General features: G+C 40.1%; 1 protein-coding gene across 3 annotated transcripts in view; it reads right to left on the bottom strand.

Annotated features, from left to right (window-relative positions):
* Positions 1–22,896, bottom strand: part of UPP2 (uridine phosphorylase 2) — a 29,975-nt gene extending 7,079 nt beyond the window's left edge. The window contains exons 1-6 of one of the 3 annotated variants that reach the window (XM_024579824.4): positions 22,432–22,896; positions 16,837–16,954; positions 12,484–12,642; positions 9,717–9,831; positions 6,925–7,134; positions 3,384–3,530 (exon numbers count right to left, since the gene is read on the bottom strand). In XM_024579824.4, the coding sequence (XP_024435592.2) occupies positions 3,384–3,530; positions 6,925–7,134; positions 9,717–9,831; positions 12,484–12,642; positions 16,837–16,954; positions 22,432–22,493 (811 nt within the window). In that variant the 5' untranslated portion in view covers positions 22,494–22,896. Of the gene's footprint in view, positions 1–3,383; positions 3,531–6,924; positions 7,135–9,716; positions 9,832–12,483; positions 12,643–16,836; positions 16,955–20,437; positions 20,512–21,435; positions 21,521–22,431 lie in introns of those variants that run through there. The other 2 variants (XM_045187478.3, XM_053918689.2) reach the window with 2 other exon arrangements.
* Positions 22,897–23,575: the final 679 nt, after the last annotated feature.

Below are 23,575 nucleotides of genomic sequence, written 5' to 3'. Positions count from 1 at the left end.
TGAAGGTTTCTTTTCTGGGTGCCAGGACGCAACTCTCCAAGTGTTCTGCCAGTGGCACCCGCCTCCCCTCTTTAGTCTCCTTTGCTGGATCCTCCTCACCTCCCTAACTGAGGACCTTTCTTCATCTGTTTCTATCCTCACTTGCTCTGTCATCTCATCAGTTGCTTGGCTTTAATTGTCAACTATACACTGTCCACTTACAATTTTACTTCTCCAGTCCAAACTTCTTGCCTAAACTCCAGATTCATAAATCCACCTGCTTGCTCAACCCCAAAGCCTCACCTAATTTCCTCCCTCCTAGTTATAGCTCCATCATTCCAGTTGCGTGGGCCAAAAACCTGGATATCATTCTTAACTCCTCTCTCTCTCTCTCAATCACATTGTCAACAAATCTTCCTAAATCTGCCTTCAAAACGTGCATAGAATGAGGCAGCTCACCATCTCTGCTGTGCTCACCCTGGTCCACCACCTCTCCCTATACTGATGTATTTGCTCTCTTCTTCCTCTCCCTGCTTCTACCTTTGGCCCCAGTAGGCTCTTCCAGCAAGCAACTCGGTCCTATTAGACCCCAAGTGGTATCCGGCCTTTCTCTATTCAGAGCTCTCCAATGACTTCCCGTTTTGCTCAGGAGTGAAAGTCATGCTTCTCCCAGTGACCACAACACCTGCACTCCCATCTCTTCCCACCCTCCACTGCTGTCACTCCCCTCCTGCCACGCTGGCTTCCTAGTTCCACCAACATACCCTGTATGCTCTCGCCTGGTGGCCATAGATTTACAGTTCCCAGACTGCTCTTCCTCAGATGCCCACGTGGCATTTTCTGAAACTGCACCTTCTCCATGTATCCTTCCCTGACCATGCTACTAAATATTATGTTTTTTTCCTCCATACCTTGGTCATCCCTGCTGCTTTTCCTGCCTTATTTTAGCCACAGCTCTCTTCAGCATTTAACATATCACAATGTTACTAGACATTAGTCCTTGTTGTTCATCTCCCTCCCTAGATTCCATAAGGGCAGCGATTTCATCTGTGCTGTCCACTGCTGTATCCCCAGCGCTTGGGCACTCAAGCCATTTGTTGATGCTCAGAAGAAAGTCTTTCTTTGTTTAAGAAGAAAATCGTGGAGATAAACTTATGAACCAAAATCTGATTTAAAAAACTAGCCGCCTTATTATGCCATGCACTCAGTAGACACACTATAAGACACATTTGAGTCAATAACATATTTTATGGATTTTTTTCTGGAAAAAATTGGATCATTGATGTGTGAAATGCAAAACTGTAAATTCTGAAAAAGTTGCTCCAACGTTTTCTTGGACATTACTATTAATATGGGGGCACTGTGCCCCACTCAAAACCATTATTGTAGATTTGAGGCTTTCATAGTCAATTTGATAAAGAATATTCTATTCACTTTGCAGCTGTACCCTCTCCATTAATAAAATTTAAAAAATTAAGTCTAGAATATGACTATGAAAATAATTTAAAGTCAGAAAGAATAGTTATACTGACTAATGCCAATGAAAATTGTTTTACTTCATTAGTTTTCGTTGGTGCTGGTCAAAGGTTGGTGTTACTCTTTAAATAATTTCACCAAAAATAAAAGTGCAAGCTGCACCCATATTTGGTTTCTTAATACCATTCTCCACTGAAAGGAACAAGAGCTTCCTGGAGATACAGTTGATTCCAGGTTTGAGGCGAGGAAAGTGCAACTTGTGCCTCAGAATACTGTTGTGTCTGAAAGTGAGAAAGTTCTCAAGAGCTAATAGGTTTATTTCAAAAGGACAAAAAAGATGCAATTGAGGGGGCTCTTCCTGGTCAAATCTGGGATAAGTTGAGCATCACACACACACAAAATAATGACAGAAACTTTATAACACATTGATTTGAACAAAATCCACAATACAAAAGTGACTTTCCCCAACAGAAAAGAAAAAGAGAGGTAGAGAGAGGCAGAAAGGTGTGTAAGAGAGAAAAGCTCTTCTTAAAGAAGAATGCCAGCTAATAAAGGTAGGAGGAATGACGCAATGAGAAAGCTATCATTTTGCAGCCTATGCTAAAATCATTGGGGGAAAGGCGGTTGGGTTACAGGGTAGCCCCATAGTGCCAAATTATCTATCACCCCAGAGATTGTTTGCTACTCATAAAGAGAAAACTTTAGCTTTTAAATGGAGGGAGATGGCTGTTACCACTTGAACTAATGGGACACCCTCACGTTACAGCTGCTTGTTGCAGTGCAGTGGAAAGTTTACGTGTCCCTGAACTGTTCTTGCCATATGGCTGTATCTGATCAGATCACTAGACCTCCCTTCTCCTTTACCGGAAATATGCAGCATAGATGAGCAGGTGAAACCCATGATGACACACACAGACAGATCTAGTCTAGAACATGGGCTCTTCTCCAAGATAACAGCCTTGACTATTCAAACAAATCCACTGTGTTGAGAAAAAAAGTAAGGAGAATATTCTAAATGTAAAAATTACAGAGATGCAGCAATCAAGTAATATACTGCAGAAAGTTAATTTGATATTGGATAAGAAAATAATCTATAAAAGATACTTTTAGGAAAATTTAAATATGGAATGGATAAGTGATGTTATGAAACTTATTTTACTTTTTTTAAGCCTTTTTCAGTTTAATAATGGTGTTGTGGTCATTAGGAGAATATTTACATTGTTAGGAAATGATGCTGTGAAATAAGAGTTAAGTGACATGATGTTTATTACTCATTTATAGACAATTCAGGAAGAAAAGCAAATAAGGGTGCTTTTATATACATACACATATATCTGCATACACATACATATATATGTATACTGTATATATATTTAAAGGCATGCACAAATGTGGAAAAATATTTAGAATTTTTTAATTGATAAAGGGTAGATAGGTATTTATTATACTTGTATTTCAGTTTTTCTGTATTATTAAAATTTTTTAAAATAAAAAGTTGGGAAAACAAAAATGCATGTAACTTAACTTTTAAAAACACACTACTGTTTTTGTCCTTTGGTGGAGTACTTTTGAAGTATTCTATCTGTGTCATGTCTAGATAAATTCAACTGTAATGTAAAATAGCAGCCACTACCAGGATGAAGAAAACAGAACTTTCTGTCAAGTTCTGGCTGCATAATGCACTGGCTGGTGACCTTGGGCAACTTGCTTTTGACCCTTGAGGCTTGGTTTCCTCATCTGCATAATGGTAATAATGTCCTACCCACTAATAAGACATTGTGAGATAATCCATAATATAAATAATTGTAAGACATGCCTTCAACCCAAGGTGATACATAGCTGGATTTCTTTCTCTCCTCCTGTAGAGTGAAAGTAACTTTGTGAAAGAAGAGCCTGTCACCCTAGGCATTCCTAAGGGACTGACTTACCTTTTAGACCACAAAGCCTGCACATGGCTGCAAACACTGTGGATTCCATCTCGATATTCCTGACACCGGCTTTATATGCTCTCTTCAAGTAATCTACCTTTTTTTCTCTGGAAAAGCTGCACAGTGCTCCATCTAGTCGACCCTGGCCTGAAAGAGAATGGAGAACATTTAGCAATCTGATACTCTCCCACAGTGGCAGTGGTGTCACTAAGAGGCTGTCTGTCTGTTGGGGTACTCTGCAGCTGACTAGAACTCTCATGCCTGCACCCCAGGTAGGATAAACCCCGCCATCTGAGTCTTCCTATCATTGGATCAGGAGCAAGGCTGTGCCTGACTCCAGATCTCATATGTAGAGAATAGTTTCCATGGTGCCGAGTGCCCTACCTCTGGGGTAAGTAACCACTGAGTGGCCACAGCAGCCATCACTGTGCCCAGGGACGATGGAATTAGAAAAATCATCATTTTGCAATGTATGCTAGAATCATTGCATAAAAGACAGTTGAGTTACAGGATATTCACACAGTGCCAAATTACCACCCCAGAGATTACTTGCTACTTTCAAAGAGAAGACTTTGAACCTGAGAGCCACTGAGAGACCTGCCCTTTGAGGAAAATCTCAGGTTGCTCCCATGACTGAGGGACGGCCCTGGGCCAGGTGCTGGGGGAGAAGAAGAGACCTCAAACCTCACCATGCTCTGAGCTACTTGAGGATGAGGACAGTGGTTTGGACATTGCAACTGTCCATCTGCCCTTCATGACAGTGGTGGCCAGAACCAGACATCCCATTTGTCCACCTTCTCTGCCACATAGCTCTCAGGCTGTCTGCCACCCTGTTGCCATCACCTTTTCCCTTCTAGGCTGTTCTTGGTGTTTATTGACCACTTAATTTCACCTGTACCAGCCAGTGGGGCTGGAAGGAGGTGGAAAAAAGTCTGATGATCTAATTCCTCATCCACCCAGCAGGCACCGGGAACAGACATCTGCGCCTCACTCCCAAGGACGGCCTGGATGAAGCAGGGAGGCCAACAGCACTCTGTCACCATGCACTATTTGCTTCCTTTCCTCTTTTTTTACCTTTCAGGCTCCTCCCACCCTAGCTGTCTGCTTCTCCTTGTTCCTTCCTCCTTAGGGCTGCCTGCCAACACCTCTAACACAGCATTATTTAAGCCAATTCAAACTCAGGTGTCCCAGAAGCCAAGCAGGTATTGTCAATGAAGTCTGCATGGTCCAGGAACAGCCTCACCTTGCCTCCATTGAACATAGCCCTGGATGTGGGCTGGGACTGGCCAGGCTGTCATGCATTATTTTATATTTTTTAATGCTATGTTATTTCAAGAAGCCAAAGCTATGGATTTTCATGTGAAATTTCAAGAAATTATAAATGTAGGCAAAAAATTTCACATTTAAAAAATTCTGTGAATGTCAAGGGAAACACTGACTCCAACACACTGTCATGTTCAAACTCTGGCTAAAACCCATCCATGACCCTCCCAACAAAGGGGCCAGAGGCTTTTGACAGAGGGTTTCAACCTTATCAGACCCAACATGATCCCTATTTTATAATACATATGTTATTAAATAAAATGTCACTAACCTAAAGTAACCTTTATAGACATTGTAGCCTATCTCCATACATAACTTAAAAATAAAAAAAGATCCAGTTAGGAAGGAAGGATACACTAACTGGAATGAAGAACAATTTATGGGGAATTAACAGTAAAGTGGATGAAGCTGAGAATCAAATCAACAATTTGGAATATAAGGAAGAAAAAACAACCAATCAGAACAGGAAGAAGAAAAAATTATCCAAAAAAATGAGGACAATGTAAGGAGCCTCTGTGACAACTTCAAGCATACAACATTCACATCATGGGGGTGCTAGAAAGAGAAGAGAGAGAACAAGAAATTGGAAACCTATTTGAAAAAATAATGAAAGAAAACTTCCCTAACTTGGTGAATGAAATAGACATGCAAATCCAGGAGGAATAGAGTCCCAAACAAGTTGAACCCAAAGAGTCCCGAATAAGTTGAACCCAAAGAGGCCCACCCCGAAACACGGCATAATTAAAATGCCAAAGGTTAAAGACAAAAAGAGAATCTTAAAAGCAGAAGAGAAGAGCAGTTAGTTACCTACAAGGGAGCCCCCATAAGGCTGTCAGCCAATTTCTCAAAAGAAACTTTGCAGGCTAGAGGGAATTCGCAAGAAATATTCAGAGTTATGAAAAGCAAGGACCTACAACCAAGAATATTCTACACAGCAAAGGTATCATTTAGAATCAAAGGACAGATGAAGAACTTCCCAAATAAGAAAAAACTAAAGTTGTATATTACCACCAAGAAAGCATTATGTGAAAGGTTAAAAGGTCTTTAAAAAGAAAAAGGAAATAAAAAATATGAACCATAAAATGGCAACAAATGCATATCTATTAACAATTACATCTAAAAACCAAAATAAACAAACAAGCAGAACAGAAACAGAATTGAAGATGTAGAAAACATTTTGGTGGTTACCAGATGGGAAGGAGGTGGGGGGAATGAGCAAAAAGGTGAAGGGAAGAAGTACAAATAGGTAGTTACAGAATAGCATGGGGATGTAAAGTACAGTTTAGGAAATGGAGCAGCCAAAGAACTTATATGCGTGACCCATGGGCATGAACAATGGGGTGAGGATTGCCTAAGGGGGTTGGAGGAGTGCTGGGTGGAGGAGGGCAAAGGAAGAAAAATTGGGACAACTATATTAGCATAATTAATAAAATATAATTTAAAAAAAGAAAAAGAAAGTTTGCCATAAAGATTCACACACAAAAAAATTGAATATAATAGCCTAAGTTTGATCCAAAGGGAAAAATTTATTTAAAATGAAATACTATGTAGTTTGTTGAACATACTACAGCCACACTACAATATTTCTAGAATGCCCTCCAAGGAATGGTGCCAACCCTGGTTAGAATCTTTCTCCTGGAATGAGCAGGGCCTGCCCTTGTCACTTTTTTCTCCTGGCCCCTCATCCCTTGTAGAAAAATGTATTTAACAGTTACCTTCAGTTTGTCCCTCTACTTGATTTGAGACCCCTTCAATCGTTGCTGAGATGAAAAGGACCACCCTGATATCGTCCATCCCTTTGGAATTCCTCCCCTAATATTTCTCCCCATTTTCTGGGTCCAACTCTTTCCAGAGCACCAGATCCCTTTTGAGGTACAGAACTGTACCTCAGAATGGCAGGAATATAGAATCAGCCTGTTCACCTTCTCCCAGAGTCATCAGTTGAAATTAAAGGCATAAACAGAAATAGGATTTTGCCAACATCATTAATTGCATGTTAATGTTCAATTGTCCTTGGAGGATTGAACCCCCTCTCAATATATATTCACCGTAGGTGTTTCTCTGCTGCTTATTATGTTCCTATGCTTTTGGAAGTTAAAAAGGCTGTTTCAGTTCCTTTTTAATTCCCAATTGGTAATTTTCTAAAGTGAAGTTTTTAATATAAATTATGGGCTTGAATAACAAAGAGTTGCTTTCACAATTTATACATTCTTCTCACCTTCATAAAAATCATAGGTACACATTGTATGTCCAATGAGAGCTGGGAAGTTGGGAATTTCTTTGCTGCAGTTGAACAGTTCCTCAGCCAGTTCCTTGTCAAGTTCAGTATTTCGGGTGACAATGTTGTCCAAGATTACCTGTTCAAATCTGGGCTTAAAGAAGGAGTCGACAGCTGTATCTGTTATTACGACAGACCCCGGTGCGATCCCTGTAAGGTGGGAATAAATAAGTGGTTACTTTTGACACATAGTATGTAATCTATTCTGCCAAAGATTAATTAATGCTACTTGCTAATGATTATCCTTCTTTTCATCCTTCAAATTATTTTTTCCAAGTGCAATTAAATAATAACATTCAGAACAGGCATTTACATTTGCTGTCTTTCCAGATTCACATTTACAGTGTGATGGGGTTTAGATTCCAAGAAAAACATGACTCTTGGGCATGCAAATTAGTATCAGCCTTCGGGCTCAAATTTGAATAAATTAGGTCAGGAATGAACTAAACGAGCCCGTCAGCAAGTAGCTTTCAAAAAGTGATGTGACTACTTGATAGCTAATCTTCTCTGCAGGCCCTTGATCACTGTAGTTTCTCTGCATCTCTATCCTCCCTTCCTTCTGATTCTTATGATACACATCCCTCCTCCCCTCTCCAACCCCATGTAAATTAGGCCACTTGGCTGACCTTCCAGTGCTACAGTCTGGCTTGCTCATGGGACTTAGCAAGTCAAGTCACTGGGACTTGAGAAACCATCTTCTGCCAAGGTTGTTCTTCCTGCCTGGAATGCTCTTTTGTCCTCCCCCACAACTTCTCATCAGACTAACACCAACTCATTCTTCAGGAGTAGGCGTGAGTCACTTCCTTTAAAAGGTCTGAATCCATGGAGGAGGAAAAAAATAAAAAGGCAACACATTTAGGTTACATTAAATTTCCCCAGGCCCAGGTTTTGACCGAGTGCTTGACCCATTCTGATTTCTGTTTAGAGCCAAAATAAGGGAACAGATAATGATAGTGCCCTACACTGTTCTAACATTCATCTTATTTTGTACAATTACTCATGTGTTTCCTATTGTCCTGATTAAACACAAGCTCTATGAATGCAGGAGCATTTTCACTATTGTCTCCCCAGGTCTAGCATTATGCTTATTACATTACAGATGTTCAATAAGAATTTGTTGAATGACTGAACACTTCCATAGAGGTGCCATAGGGCAGACATCTGCAAACTACAATCCATGGGCCAAATTCAGACTGTCTTTGTAAGTAAAGTTTTATTGGATCACAGACACACACACTCATTACATACCTATGGTTGCTTCCATACATCAATGGCAGAGGTGAGAAGATGCAGTAGAAACCATATGACCTACAAAACCTTAAATATTTACTGTTGGGCCTTTTACAGAGCATAGCCATATCAGTCTGGGTTTTTATAAATCCCAATATTGATCAACGTGGGGTCAATTTAGGAGATCCGCCTAGCGACCCAAGGTGGGCTCCAATGATAGAGCTTTGGTGGGTCAGATATTTTTTTAATAAGTCAAACAAGTGGCTCCTTGAATTATCCACTATGTTCTAAGAATAGGAAAATGATTGAAAAGGAAGTTGAAAATGTGGGCATCAAAAATGATGCCTTCCCAATATTCAGATGTTTTAGTTAAAGTCTTTCCAGGCTAAAAGGAGGGTATCCAGAAGGACCCAAATCTAACAATGATTGCAAACATTCTCCTCTTTCTGGATGGACATCCACAAATGTCTTTTTTTTTTTTTAATCTCATCTATGAGAGCCTTGGGTGGACTTTATTCCTGTACCACAGCTCTAGAAAGGGCCTAATCTTTTCAATCATGTCTTTCTAGTGAATCGTGTAGCTCTGTGATACTGGACAAGTCACTTCTCTAGTTTTTTAGTTTGAGAATTTCTGAAGGTCCATTCCAGCTCCAAAAATGTATAGTTCTAAGACAAAAATCTCAGCCCTTTTTATAATTCCCATTCAGTTCTGTCACTCTGTCAACTAAACTCTTCCAGTTACAATGTGCTGTCTTGTTTTTGCATTTGGTGACTTGTGAGGGAGTACAATCACTCCCTCACAAGGTCTGGTCCTGAAGAAAAGATTGAAAGAGAAGGCTTCTTTATAACTTGACCTCAGCTCAATATAGAAACATAAGCAAGGCCCCTGACCAGCCAGGAAGCAGGGAGAAGGGAAACTCAGAGAAAACCTTGGGAAGGATCAGCTGGCTCTTCCCTAAAGGTCCGGCTTGGTCTGTTCTGCTGTGTTGATGAGACAAAGACACAGCCAAGGAAAGAGATGTAGTCATCCACATGAGCTTAAAGCAGTATATTCCTAAAAACTTTGAGGTTTGCTTAATTAGCTGACAAACAAGATGATTATTAGTGATTGAAGGCAGTTATTTCTGCCATTTATAAATTCTTACATCGCAAAATTTAATGTAACCCTCAAAACTTACTCTTATCCTCAAAACATATTTCCTAGCAATTCTTTTACTCTTTCTCTTAAGAACACCTAAGTTTACCTGGGCAATAGGCAGTGGGATCTCTCACTCCAGGTTTTCATAGAGAAAAGGAAGGAAGATAAAAAGGGTAATGTATTTTTTAATTTCTTTAAATTTCAATTTCTTTCAAAGTCTTCAAGCCTAACCTCCTCACACTTTTTAGCCCATCAGGTTTTCTGCTTAGAGCCAAGGCTGGGCTGTGCTTTTGTTGGTGTATTTTGGCAGCTACTTTGTATGGGACAATCACTGGGATTTAATAGTAGAAATCAAGCATCTCACCTATTCCCCCTGATGTACCAATTCTGATGATGGTAACATCACAGCACTGGGCATGGTGCAGCAATTTGATAAGTTCATGAAGCATGATAGACATGGAGGGGATCCCCATACCATGCTGCCGAGAGAAAAGAGAAAGTCATTACACAAACTGACACATGCACAGCACATAGTTTCTTCCTTCATTACAAGTTAACAGCCCTCAGATACATTTACATAATGCCAAAGCTGAGGAAACCATAAATCAGCTCTAGCTGACGCCTACATGACAGGCTGATAGATGTGTCCATCTGTGAGGATCAGAGCGAGGCATCTCCCTGCCAGTTGAACTGAGCTCAGCCCTCACCATCAAGCGTGGAAGTGGGCGATGGCACGGTGCACTGGGTTGTCAGGGCACGGCTAGTTTTCATCTCCCCCTGGGCTCTTGACAGGGAGCCTTTGAAATAGAGCTTTTTTCAAGATTGACTTGATTTCAAGGAAATATAAATTTGGCTGCCATATAAATCAGTCCTTTCCCACCATATGAAATGAAATAGTAAGCCCATGTCATGGCTGTCACGTGCCCTTGTTCGTGTGCTGCCAGTTCTGGGGAGCTCTGAATGATACGAGAGTGGAGACGTGGGTTACATCCACACACGATGGTTCAGAGCAGATGGTGAATGCGCAGGTGAGGTAAAGTTGCCATAATCTTGGTTTTCCTCAGCATTTGGAATGGCAGAATCAGTGTCACCAGAAGAGTAGTCAACATGAGTTAAGGGCTTAGCCACGCCTGGTGGTCATATGTTCTAAGAACTCTCCAGAAAGGTCCTCCATGCCGGAATTTGTAGTAGCTGGAGCTGAGTTCAGAATAAGTGGCTGTTTCATTCCTAACATAATAATGTCAGAGAGTCAAATGTGTTCTTCACTTCTACTCTTGGCCACAAAGTTTGCATGCAGAAAATCACCAGGGGCATCTTGGTCTTTAGGTGACATCTGCCACCAATTCTCCCATTAGCACATCTGGAAAACCACTGCAGCCATGACCGTGATGTCCTCTCCTGGGTTCCCTCCCTCTCACCTTCAAGAATATTAAACTATAAAAAGTTTGAACCTCTAGGGTTCCCATTTTTGGTTTCCGTTTAATCTGTCCTGACTTCCAAATGCATTGTAAGTCTCCTGGAGACATGAATCAAACCTGAATCACTTTGCATGGCCAAGATTAATAAGTTTGGGCTTTGGCACTGACTCTGCCACTAATGAGTAAACTCTCTAAATCTCATTTGCTCAACTGTAAAAGAAGAGAATGAACCATGATTTGATCTATTAGGTTACTTCTAAGTCAGATATTTGATAGGTCTATAATTATCACTTATTATATAACATGGCGATAAAATGAAAAATGGGCTTGTGTGTTTCTGCTAACACTCTCTCTCTCTCTCTCTCTCTCATGCGCACGCACACACACCCCCCTCAACTGCTGGAGAGGAAGAATTTTCAAATAAGGGGCCCAAATTGGAAATCCTCTGCCTGCCTAGTGAGGCCCATTTCTAATTGGCTGACCTCTGGACATCATACTTATTTCAGCTCTGTTTCCCTAACAGGACAGCAAAATCCATTTACTGCTGTTTTTGTATCTTACTGTTAAGTTTTACTGCTTGTTTATGTTAATTTCACGTTTTTATAAACCTTACTTTTGTGTCCTTACCCATTTTTTTGTGCAAGAAAAAATGACAGTTGTAGTCTAAATGTCAAGCAAAAGTTAATGAGACAAAATCTGCCTAGATCAAACAATATTCAGTTTCCTTTTAATGTAGATATTCTATGAACAAATGAACAAATGAATGGATTCTCCCATGAGCACAAAGCAAGTTTCAGACATTCTTGACGCGCATGGGAGATCTATTTAGCTGCCCCACTGATGTTGTATAATTTTCTCTCTGTGCTCCAGGCTTCCAGCCACGATCGCCACCCTTCCCTCATCAGGTACTTGACGATGGGTGGCTCTTCCCTGGGTGCAGGAGCCACATACAATTCAGCTCCTTAGAACAGTCACACCGCTGCAGAAGATTCTTCCGCATTCCCTAGTATGACTGGCTGCCCTCTGAGAGGACTGCAGTACCAGATGTGTGACAGACAAGAGCTATCGTTTCAGAATACAGCCCTGTGGCAGAGGCAACCTTAGAAAGGCAAGCTAGGTGCACACACATACCCACTTTCCTCTGTGTATGCAACCCCGAGTCCAGGAGGGAAGTGGTCTACGTAGTCCCTAAACTCACAAATTATTCCACGTTCATTTTGTCTTAGGGCACTGTGTATGTCCATAGCTGTTAACGTATTTTAAATACAGGACAGTACTTCACAGGAGCTCTGTGGAAATGCATTTCCAGCTTTTCAGCAAGCTTATTTATTGTAGGGTTTAAACGGCAGCCTTTGGCAGTCTTGAAAATTGGCCCCTGTATACTTAAAAGTTCAACACTGGCAAAGCTGGAAAAGGGATGGAGGGGGGGAAATTACTGGTGGCTTAATCAGTTACAAACTAAAGAAAGGAAGTGTGCTTTGAGGGGTTTTTCTCCTAAGTTGAGTAGCTAAGTGGTAACTAATAATCTAAACGGACACCGAATGCTATGTTCTGCCCTTGGGACTTTTTCCTACAATGAATGCCACACCTGGAAGCTTAATTTAATCGTGTGAGAAGGCAAAGCAAGAGGGGGAAAAACCTCGTGTCTTCAGAAGTTCCCTGTCTTTCTGCCAGCTTGCGCTGACTCCCAGAGTGCAGGTGTGGGGTACTCACACTGACGGCCAGCACGGGGCCGGTTTTGTACATGCAGTATCTGTCCGTCCCAGCACAGATGTCTCTTACGTCTTCCCCACTTTCCTCCAGTCGGAGCTCCTTATGCATGAACAGTGCAAACGCTTTCATTCTGTTGGGGCTCCCGCCTACGCAGACAAACTATGAATAAAAATAAACAATTACCTGCTTTAATGACTGCGATAAAAACCAAGGGTCAGCTTTCAACATTAATATTTTTATTTTATTTTTCATTAATTTACTTAAGAGTATGTGTAGATGTTATGGGTTATGCTCGAGTTCACTAATTTGCGTCATTAACCTGTAAATAAGGCAGCCAGACACAGCGTTTGATGTAGTTCATTAGTAAAGAAGAAGATCATCACAAAATCAAAGTGAGCGTTGCTTTTGGTCTAGTCGGTGTTTGTTGGTGTTTTAGTTACAGTGAACATCAACCAGCTCTTAGCTGATATCAACAGCTTATTGTTGGGCATTAATGGACTACATGCTTGGTATGTAAATACCAAGCACATGAAATGTAAGTAACATGAGAACGAAGGGAGAACTAGGAGTCTTACATATGTTTTGTCATTCTACATCCCCCAGTCGTTATTGTAAAACATGCTATGTTAAGTTAAAGCTTTAAAAAGTTAATCACATGAAAACTTCCCAACCTCTCATTCAGAAGAAATTTTCTTGGAGCAAGCCTTATGGTGGACTCCAAATCTCACTACAGTATTTCATCAACTCCAAAAATTTGGTTTGGTTTTGTTTACATTTTAACATATCTGAAATTACAATAGGTATTTCAGTCAAGAGTGTAAAATCTAATGCACTATGGTCATAAAATTGTCTGAGAGTTTCTTGTGCAAGAGCCTGTCAGGGTACATCAGCCCCAGGAATGGGGGAGTGGGGGTCAGAGAGGATCGGAATGGCCGGCAGCAGCGTGGATGAGCAGCCAGCCTGGTGAGTACCAGGGTCGGCAGTGGTGAGGATGAGCAGCAGCAGATGTCAGAGACATGAGGGCACACAGCTCACAGAAAGGCGTGTGGCGCAAAGCCATCAGGGAACCGAAGCTAAATGGTGAGGCGCACAGTCTGAGGAAGCTCGGTCAGAGATGAGGCAACGCAGCGGTTAAGGGCCTACCTTTTGAGATAAATCTGGCTTTGCAGCCCAACTCCATCACTGGTTAAGTAACTTGCTAGTGTTACACCTGCACTTTCTACGTGCCTCAGATCATCACCTCCAAAGCAGAAAAACAAAGTACCTTTGTGGGGTTTTTGAGGATAAAACAGGATTGACTATGGCAGAGAACATTACACAAATCTTTCTGAGCACTCAGCAAATGCTAACTGCACTACTATTTGTCAGCTCATGTAGCAACTTCCTGGCACTGCTTTGGAGCTTGCGTAGTGTTTCTGTATTGCAGAATTCAGTAGAAATGAAGTTTATTCAAATCCAGTAAGGAAAAGGCAGTTGGTGGTGCCTGACTGATATGGGCAGCAACAGGCGGAGGATCAGAAGGGCTGCTGGCGAGGTCCCACGCCGGAGAGAGCATCTGTGTGAGGAAGTTCCTGACTGAGGTTGTAGAGCAGCACCCCCACTCACAAATGATTCGCTGTGACTCCTCGGTGGTCTGATTACATGATGCATTCTGTTCCCATTTAGCAATAATTCCCGTGTCACACTCATTTTCAGCTATGGGATATAATTGTCCTTTTATCCAGCCCCTCTCCTTCTCTTCTACCCCCATTATTGTCTTTTCTGTGGCTTCTGAAGAGTTTCCCTGATGGGGCTTAAAGTTGGTAATGAACTACATTGGAAGTTAACCATGCCGGCTGGGCAACAGACAGAGTAAGACCATGGTCTAAAGTGAATTCTTAAATTATTATTGATTACTTATGAAATGTTTCTCTCTATTGGTATAGACAATTAAGACTTAGCTCAAGATCTAAGTACAAAATGGGTTTTGCTTTGTGTGGTTTGGTTTGGTTTTTTACAGACTACAGTAGTTTGAAAATAATCTCATTGTGTGGTGCCAGTGAATGTAAATTACAACTATTTATATTGACCATAAAACAAAAACAGATGCTAGAATAGCCTACAGTTTGAATTCTTTGAACCCTAGATATTGCTGTAATCAACAGGAATTTCTGAGTGTTTCTGGAGACATAAAGATGATAGTTATAGACAGAAGCTTTCTCATTTTTGAAGCCTTACTCTTAACTCAGACTCACTAAACATCACCTCTAGACTCAATTTTAAGGCTGGCTGCTTTAATGAGAAGTAAAATATGGCTGAGGACCACCAAGCAATGCTGACCATAAGTGACACTCACTGTGATTTATGTCCTGAACAAAATGATCATTTGTCTGGCTTTATCAAAGAAGATAAAAGTACATTGGGAAAGAGTCTGAAGCATTGCAAAAATGTGTTAAGGACTTTGCTATATACTGTCCGAATTAACTCACTTTCGAACCTGCCTACTGTCTTAAAAGACTTATCTTTGCCATGTTGTCTTAACCTGGTGCTATTGCAGTTTACGTATGTTGTATATTTAAAAGGAGTATAAATAATCTTAAGACGCGTATTACAGAGTGTTACATGGTGATGCTTTTTCATGTTACTTGAAATCTCTAGGGAGAGATTGGAGGATATGTTAATAATTTTATAAAAGACATATTTGAATGCTGAGTTTGAGTAAATAATGTCTAATGCTCCTCCACTATGTTTTTTAACTGTTTGATTCATTCCAGTCAGTATGACAAAGTCTGATTAGCTGTTTGCCAAAGCTGTTTCTCCTTCTTTCCGGGCACACAGCGAAACTGAACTTCCCAGCCTCCTCTCCAATTACGTAAGGCCGTATGCCTGAGTCCCGGGCACTAGAACATGAACAGAAGTGATGGGTGCCACTTCCTGTCCTAGCCCACGGAAATGTCCCATTGGTGATCCCACAGATTGTCTTCTCCTGTCTGCTGGACAGGTGTTGACACTCAGAAAAATCTTTGCAAGCCACTCCTCAAAGGTGACAGGGCCCCAGGATGGAAGGAGCGTGGGTCCCTGAATCACCAGTTGGAGGAAAGCCACCCATCAACTGGAAACAGATATGTTATTTATTAACATAAATATGTTAAAACAGTTATGTTATTTATTAACATAAATAAATATCTGCTAGCCCCACCTAAAAGGGCTAATGTAAAGACCAAGTGCGACAGTGGATATAAAAGCTTGTTTGTTTGTGTTTGTAATTGCTAAAGAAGTGAATAAAAGTGGGATGGAAACTGCACGACTCTCTCCCGTTGGGACTGTGAATAGGTATAGGCCTTTTGGAACACAAAAATTCTTTAAAAAGTTTATTGCCTTTGAATATTTCTGTGAATATTCAGCCTTAGCAAATAGATATAAATGTAAAAAATCTTCAGGTCTGAAAATATCCACTTCAGTGGTGTTTATAATAGAAAAGACTTTTATATAAAAGTAGAAAGTGGACTATATAATGTGCATCTTGACATTCATAAACAATATATTTCAAAGAAAATGTCATAATATTGGGAAAATGTTAATGACATAAAGTTAAGTGAAAAATTCAGGATGCAAAGTTATACAATTCTAACTATTTAAAAATCTGTTTATTAAAAAGGATTGGAATAAAAGAAAATAGGTTGATATCTATGTTTAGATATCTATGTTTAAGGGTTTTTAAGTGTATTTTTAACAACTATTGGGTTTTTAAAAATATTCTTCAATTTAAAATAATGGACATAAGCTACTTTAATTATATATAATCATACATGTATATCATACATACCATATATCATATATATGACAAAATAAATACTAGAGAAGTACAATTTCCCTAGCAGTATTCCATAAAGAATTTTCTTTTCATATTTCTTGTGAAATAACAAATCTTAATAATATGAAATATTGAATAATGGCTATTTTCAGGATTGCATTGTTACTTTTGCTGAGCTATGGCATGCTTCCATAAAATGTGAATTAGTGAAGTTCTGCTCTAAATGCAGGTGTTAAACTGTGGACTGAATCATAATGAATTCTCAGCACCCAGCAGTGTTGTCAATGAAATTGTATTTATCTCTAGGAACCAGAGCAGCCAAACAATCACGTGTGAATTAGATTTAGTTTCGGGGACCTTTATGTCTTGTTGGGGTGGAAATGATTGTCCATGACATACACAATTTCAAGTTGTTTCAGAGAATGAGGATGACTTCAGTTCCTAGTGGGAACTCTGACATTTTGCTAACTGAATGGGTAAAGTTTGTGTTGGGAAAATAAGAAGGTATATCAGCAGAGGAAAGAAGAGTTTTTTTCCTCAAGTTAGAAATACTTTCTTACCTTTACATCCCCAAACATCTCTGGTAGGTTGTGTGTTTTTGTTCCTAAATCCAAGTGATAGAGAATGTCTTCATCCATAGAATCCAGGTAAGGATTTTTAACATGAACAAATCTTTTTCTGGGAAAGAGCAATATGAAAAAGATGTAAAGAAATTTAGATAGAAATCACACAAAAGAGAAAAGATATCAGTCTATACCTATGATAACTACTAACCCAAATCCCGGACCCAAACCTTCATTTAGGATTAAATGATTTTTTGAGAAGCAAATATTATTACAGTATTATAACAAAACCAACACCAATAATAATAATGGCTAATATTTTCTGTGCACATGGGCATAGCCTTAAGCACGAAGATTGCATACTGCCATAAAATTAATGTGTAATAAATACATTATATCATTTAATCCCATAACCATTCTATTAGGTAAGCAATACTAGCTAATCCAATTTACAAATGAAGGAGCCAAGACTTACAGAAGTTGAGAAACGAGCAAGATTTTACAACAGGTAGATTACAGAACAGTCTGTTTTCTCGAGTTCTATCTGGCCCTTGTGGTCATTTTCTTCTCTGTGTGGGAGGCTGTGTAACATAAGCTACTAGGATCTGTAGTCAGATTGCCTGGATTTCACTCCCGGTTAACTGTACATACATATATACAGTTGAAAGTTTCCTTATCTGTAATGGGTATAGTGAAAATAACTGCTTTGCGAGATTGCCCAGAGGAATGCATGAACCTAGCTGAGTTACTGTCCTTCCTCTCTATCAGTAAAATAATGCAAGACAGTGAACTGTCTTTGGTTATTACAGTAGTGATTATACACTACTTTAATTATTAGTGATAGATTATCTACCCCATATCACAAAGGGTCAAACCATCTTTGCCAAGAACTATCTGACTTCTTTGCTCTATGTTCCTTCCATTTCTCTGTAAGTATCTCTAAACATCTTAACAAAACTTTTGTATTTTTCTATATTTCCAGTGATCTCCAACCATTAAAAAAAAAACATTTTAAAAACACTGGTGCCGAGGATGCAATGAATTTAGACTCTGAAAGTAGGTTTTCAATCTTCCCAGATGATCTGATGGGCAATCAAAATTGAGAATCCCTCTCCAGGCCTTTGTTCCTGAAACACCCTTCCCCTTTCCCTCCATTGTTCACAGATCCAAATCCTACTCACTGTTCAAGGTCAAATTCAAATATTACCTCCTCCAGGAAGGCTTTCCCAAGCATTTCCCCTCGCCAGTTCATATGAATTCCCATTCCCCCACTGTGCTCCTAAAGCATTTATTTCACACCTAGGCTGAGAGATAGGATTTCATGTGCTAATTTTCTGTCTCCCCAGAAAAATTGTGAATTTCCTCATGCAAGCTGTCATATATATCGTTTTTTTAATCCCCAAGTCTTAGCAAATTATATTTGTTGAATTAAATTTAACTGTTCAGGAAGTGGAACCAAATACTATTAATTTTTTCCTCAAAAACAGTTAGGGTAACAGATTCTTAATTAGTTAGTGGATCAAAACTGGTTTCAAAAATAAAGCATTCCATGCTGTTATAAACTTTACTACTTCCGAACAAGCCTCAAAGCCTCAAAGCAAAAGGATCCCTCCTTTCTTCTCCTGGTGAGGGGCAAGAGGACATTTGCCAGTACCCCCTTGTTATAAAAACTGTGGGCAATAAACCAGCAGTGCTGTGGGGGGAACTTTTTAGAAATGAATAATCTCAGCCCCTGCCCTAGACCTACTGAATCAAAACCTGCCTTCTAAGCAACTCTTCTGTGATTTCCGTGCACATTAAAGTTTGAGAAACACTGCCATCCACTTTCTCTTCCAACTTCTCTTACACTTTGTTAGACTCTGCCAAAACTGCTTTCCCTCTCTGGAGGTTTTTCTTTGGATTCCCAACTGAATCTATAAATCCTTACTCTAGAAAAGAGTTTCCTTCATCTGCTCCAGTGATTCTAAACCCTGACTTCCTATCAGAATCTCCTGGGGTGCTTTAAAAAGTGCTGGTACCTGACCCCCACACCCAGAAATTCCGATTCAGATTGTCAGGAAGATATGAGCCTTGGTATTTTAAAAATCACTGATGTGCTCCAACTTTCCTATTTTCAAAAAGAAATTCTCCAACCATTAACTATATTCTCTTATATTAATTGTAATATACTGTTAATTCATTAGTTTAGGAGACATTCTTTGGTTTTCCTTGATCTGTTCAATAGTTAATGATCCCTTGGTCAGAAAGTGGGGGAGAGGGCATGTCTGTAGATTTGTATCCCTTTGGGCTCATCAAAAGCACTTGTGACACTTCTGGCCAAGAGGGAGGCATAGGTCAGTACACTGTGCCTCCTTGCACAACCAAAAGGATAACAACAAATTTAAAAAACAAACAAAACTGCCAGAAAATCAAACTGTATGGAAATCCAACAACCAAGGAGGTAAAGAAGAAACATTTATTCAGACTGGTAGGAGGGGTGGAGACGGACATCTAGAGCAGAGAGGACTCCCGGCAAGGTGGTGGTTGCAGGAGTGGGGTGGGTGAGGTGGCAGGCAGCTGGTGGACCAGTGGCCCCACATTTGCATGCAGATAAACTGGGAGGAACAACTGGAGAGTGAGGCAGACAGTGCAACCCAGGGTTCCAGCAAAAGAACCCTGGGAAAAGAAAGCCTCGATATCTCTAGCAGTAAAAACCTGCAGGGGTTGTGGTGGCCAGAGAAACTCCCAGCCTCACAGGAGAGTTCACTGGAGAGAACCACAGGGCTCTAGAATGTACACAAACCTACCCACCTGGGAATCAGCACCAGAAGGGCCCAATTTGCTTGTGGGTAGTGGAGGGAGTGACTGAAAGCTGGCCGAGAGCCGAGCAAGCAGCATTGTTCCCTCTGCATGTCCCTTTCTGACATACAGCACCACAATGCAGTGACATGGGTTGCCCCACCCTGGTGAACACCTAAGGCTCTGCCCCTTACTACGTAATAGGCACACCAAGACAAAGAAATATGGCCCCAACGAAAGAACAGATCAAAGCTCCAGAAAAAATACAGCTAAGCAATGAAGAGATAGCCAACCTATCAGATGCAGAGTTCAACACACTGGTAATTAGGATGCTCACAAGAATGGTTGAGTGTGGTCATAAAATGGAGGAAAAAGTGAAGCCTATGAAAAGTGAAATAAAGGAAAATGTATAGGGAACCAACAGTGATGAGAAAGAAACCAGGACTCTCAAATCAATGATTTGGAGAAGAAGGAAGAAATAAATGTTCAACCAGAAGAGAATGAAGAAACAATTTTAAAAAATGAGGAGAGGCTTAGGAACCTCCGGAACAGCTTTAAACATTCCAACATCTGAATTATAGGGGTGCCAGAAGGATAAGAGGAAAGAGCAAGAAATTGAAAACTTACTTGAAAACGTAATGAAGGAGAACTTCCCCAATCTGGCAAAGGAAATAGAATTCCAGGAAGTCAAGGAAGCTCAGAGAGTCCCAAATGGGTTGGACCCAATGAAGCACACACCAAGGCATATCATAATTTCATTACCCAAGATTAAAGATAAAGAGAGAATCATAAAGGCAGCAAGAGAAAACGAGATAGTTACCTGCCAAGGAGTTCCCATAAGACTATCAGCTGAGTTCTCAAAAGATACCTTGCAGGCAAGAAGGGGCTGGAAAGAAGAATTTGAAGTCATGAAAGGCAAGGACCTCCATCCAAGATTACTCTAGCCAGCAAAGCTATCATTTAGAATGGAAGGGCAGACAAAGTGCTTCCTAGATAAGGTCAAGTTAAAGGAGTTCATCATCACCAAGCCCTTATTATATGAAATGTTAAAGAGACTTATTTAAGAAGAAGAAGGAGATCAAAACTATGAACAGTAAAATGACAACAAACTTAAAACTACTAAGAACTGAACCTAAAACAAAAACAAAAACAAAAACAAACTAAGCAAACAACTAGAACAGGAACAGAATCACAGAAATGGAGATCACATTGAGGGTTATCAGTGGAGAGCCAGAGGGGAAGAATGGGGAAAAAGGTACAGGGAATAAGAAGCATAAATGGTAGGTACAAAATGGACAAGGGGAGGTTAAGAATAGTAAAAGAAATGTAGAAGCCAAACACATATATATGACCCATGGACATGAACTAAGGGGGGAAATGCTGGTGGGAGGGAGGGGTGTGCAGGGTGGAGGGGAATAAAGGGGGGGGGGATTGGCCAACTGTAATAGCATAATCAATCAAATATATATTTTTAAAAAAAATTTTAAAAAGCACTTTTAAGATGATCACTGACCAAAGGAAAGACCACCTTAAGGTATTATGCCAAATTCAATCCAGTATGAATCTGGCAATAACAATTTTTTTTTACAATGCTTCAATCTTCCCCAAATATATAATATTTACTAGATAGACTGTATGCACTTTTTCTCCTCTACCTTGTTTTGCATTTTCTTTCCTTTTTCTAAAATGTGAGCCCAAAGGTGGTGCTGGGAATACAGCCTCTCAGCAAACCATGACACAGCATGGTCAGTATTAGATACCGCTAACCAAAGAAAAGTGCTGGCCAAGAAGCAGTCTTTTCATTCGACCATTACCTACCTACATCTTCATAATTTTTCCTTTTCTGCTTCCTTGGCTCCCCTGAACCAATGAATGTGGTAGGAGGCTGCTCTGTTTGGGGTGGGTAAGTGGAACATTTTCTGAAACACCTACATGATGGAGGCTCTAAGCAAGGCATTGGATACAACTCAGCCAATCAGAAGGAATGCACAAAAATTCCTTAAGCTTCCTGAAGATTAATGCTCTATTATGTTCTGTGAACCTGGGGCAAGAGTTGGAGCTAAATTTGCAGACAGCTTTGGCAGATTTATGCCCACTCATGAGATGAATAACATAGATGGTATTTTAGAAGTGAATTCTACATAAAGTCTATCACAAAGCATATGAAATCACTTCATATTGTGCTGCAACACAGTTAAATCTCCCTTAGGCACTGGGAGGCCCCTGTAATTATTTCTCAGATATTTCAGTCCATGGTCCTGGAATTAAAGACTGAACCTCATGCAGGTTAGTTAATCTTAGTTAAAGACTTTATTTATTTAATTTTAGAGAAAGGGGGAAGGGAGGGAGAAACAGGGAGAGAAACATCGATGTGGGAGATATATTGATCAGTTGCCTCTTATACTACCCTAACTAGGGATCTGGCCCCCAACACACAGGCATGTGCCCTGACTGGGAAACCAACCAGCAAACTTTTGGTTCATAGGCTGATGCTCCAATCCACTGAGCCTCACCAGCCACTTTTAAAATAATTGAGATATAATTGGCATATTGCCCCACTTTCTTAGATGAGTCAAATTCCCCCAAGAACTAAGGAATGAAACTGTCATTGAAGAAGATTTGCATTGTATTTATTTTGTTTTGTATTCTGAGCTGTGTGTTCCAACTATATCATCTCCAAATGGTATAGTTGTTGATCTCTATAGTTACTTAAGAAATATAAATAACTGTAGAGGTCTATCTTCTAAACATTTAATATACGATCCAAAGAACATCAATCTGGTCAAAATAAATTAAAAAATTAAAACTACTTACCCAACATATTTATTCCTGTTAGATCCCATGGATGTATTGGAAGCAGGTAAAACTGAAGCCATACTTTATACTGTGTGGATAATCACTCTTCAATTGATGTCAGGAAATAAATATCAAATTTGATATGCTATCAAATTATAGGGCAACTATAATAGTTCAGCTCCAAGTTAGAATAACACCCTCCCTTAAAACCTATGTTTTCTTCTAAAATCAGTAATGGAACTTCACTCTTAGTATTCAAACTCCCTTACCAATTCAAAAAATATCCTCCCTGATATGGCCTTTTATACTATAGATCAGCTCTTGAAGCAGCACTTCCCTAAGAAGATAGGGCCATTTGAAGGTGTGGCATCCTATCTCCCCAACCAGGTTGGTTACCTTGTTGACTGTTGACCAGTGCACCCTTCCCTTACTCTGGCCTTTGTCCCAGCACGGGTCTGGTGTGGCACACCAACTTACTTTGGGACAGCTGTACGTAAATTCAAGTCCTTCATTGGTTTCCATAATAACTCCACCACACGTTGTCTCAAAAATGTGTCCAGTACACGTGAGAACTTTCCGTTCCTGAACATTTTATTTTCTTACCCCATCCTACCCCTCACCAACTTGTTTTCATTCTGTGTTCACAAGTAAGAAAAACATAAAAGTCATGACCTCAGGATGCCTCTTCATCTGAACTCTGCCCATCCAATTCACACAGAAGCTCTGATAATTAAACAAAATCTGTTTCCAGGGCTTCATTACACTAAACCCTAGGCTGCCCATAAAATCCAATGAAGCAGCTGTTGGAGGTCAATCCAAGTAGAATGACAAAATAAGGCCTAATGTTTTCAGAAAACAATCTCTTTTTAGAAATCCATAAATTCACTGCTTTTCTGCTGCTTCTTACTGTATACTTTTGGGATGGAAGAATCTAGAAGCCTTTAAAGGAACTTCATACTGTTTTTTTTTTTTTCCTCTCTCTCTCTCTCTCTCTCTTTTTTTCTCAGCTTCCATGGCAATGAGCTAAAGTTCTATGCTGGTAAGAGCTTTAAGAACATTCGTCTCCTGGCTTGCAAGCAAACCAGAGCTTAAAATGTCCACAAACGCCCAAACAGCAGCAGACACCAGGCATTTCATAATGTGCATGAATTTCTCTGTAAGA

This window comes from Desmodus rotundus, chromosome 2, assembly GCF_022682495.2.
Source record: "Desmodus rotundus isolate HL8 chromosome 2, HLdesRot8A.1, whole genome shotgun sequence".
Lineage (NCBI taxonomy): Eukaryota > Metazoa > Chordata > Mammalia > Chiroptera > Phyllostomidae > Desmodus > Desmodus rotundus.
Note: the sequence above shows the minus strand (reverse complement) of the source record. Positions and strands in the feature narration are given on the sequence as shown.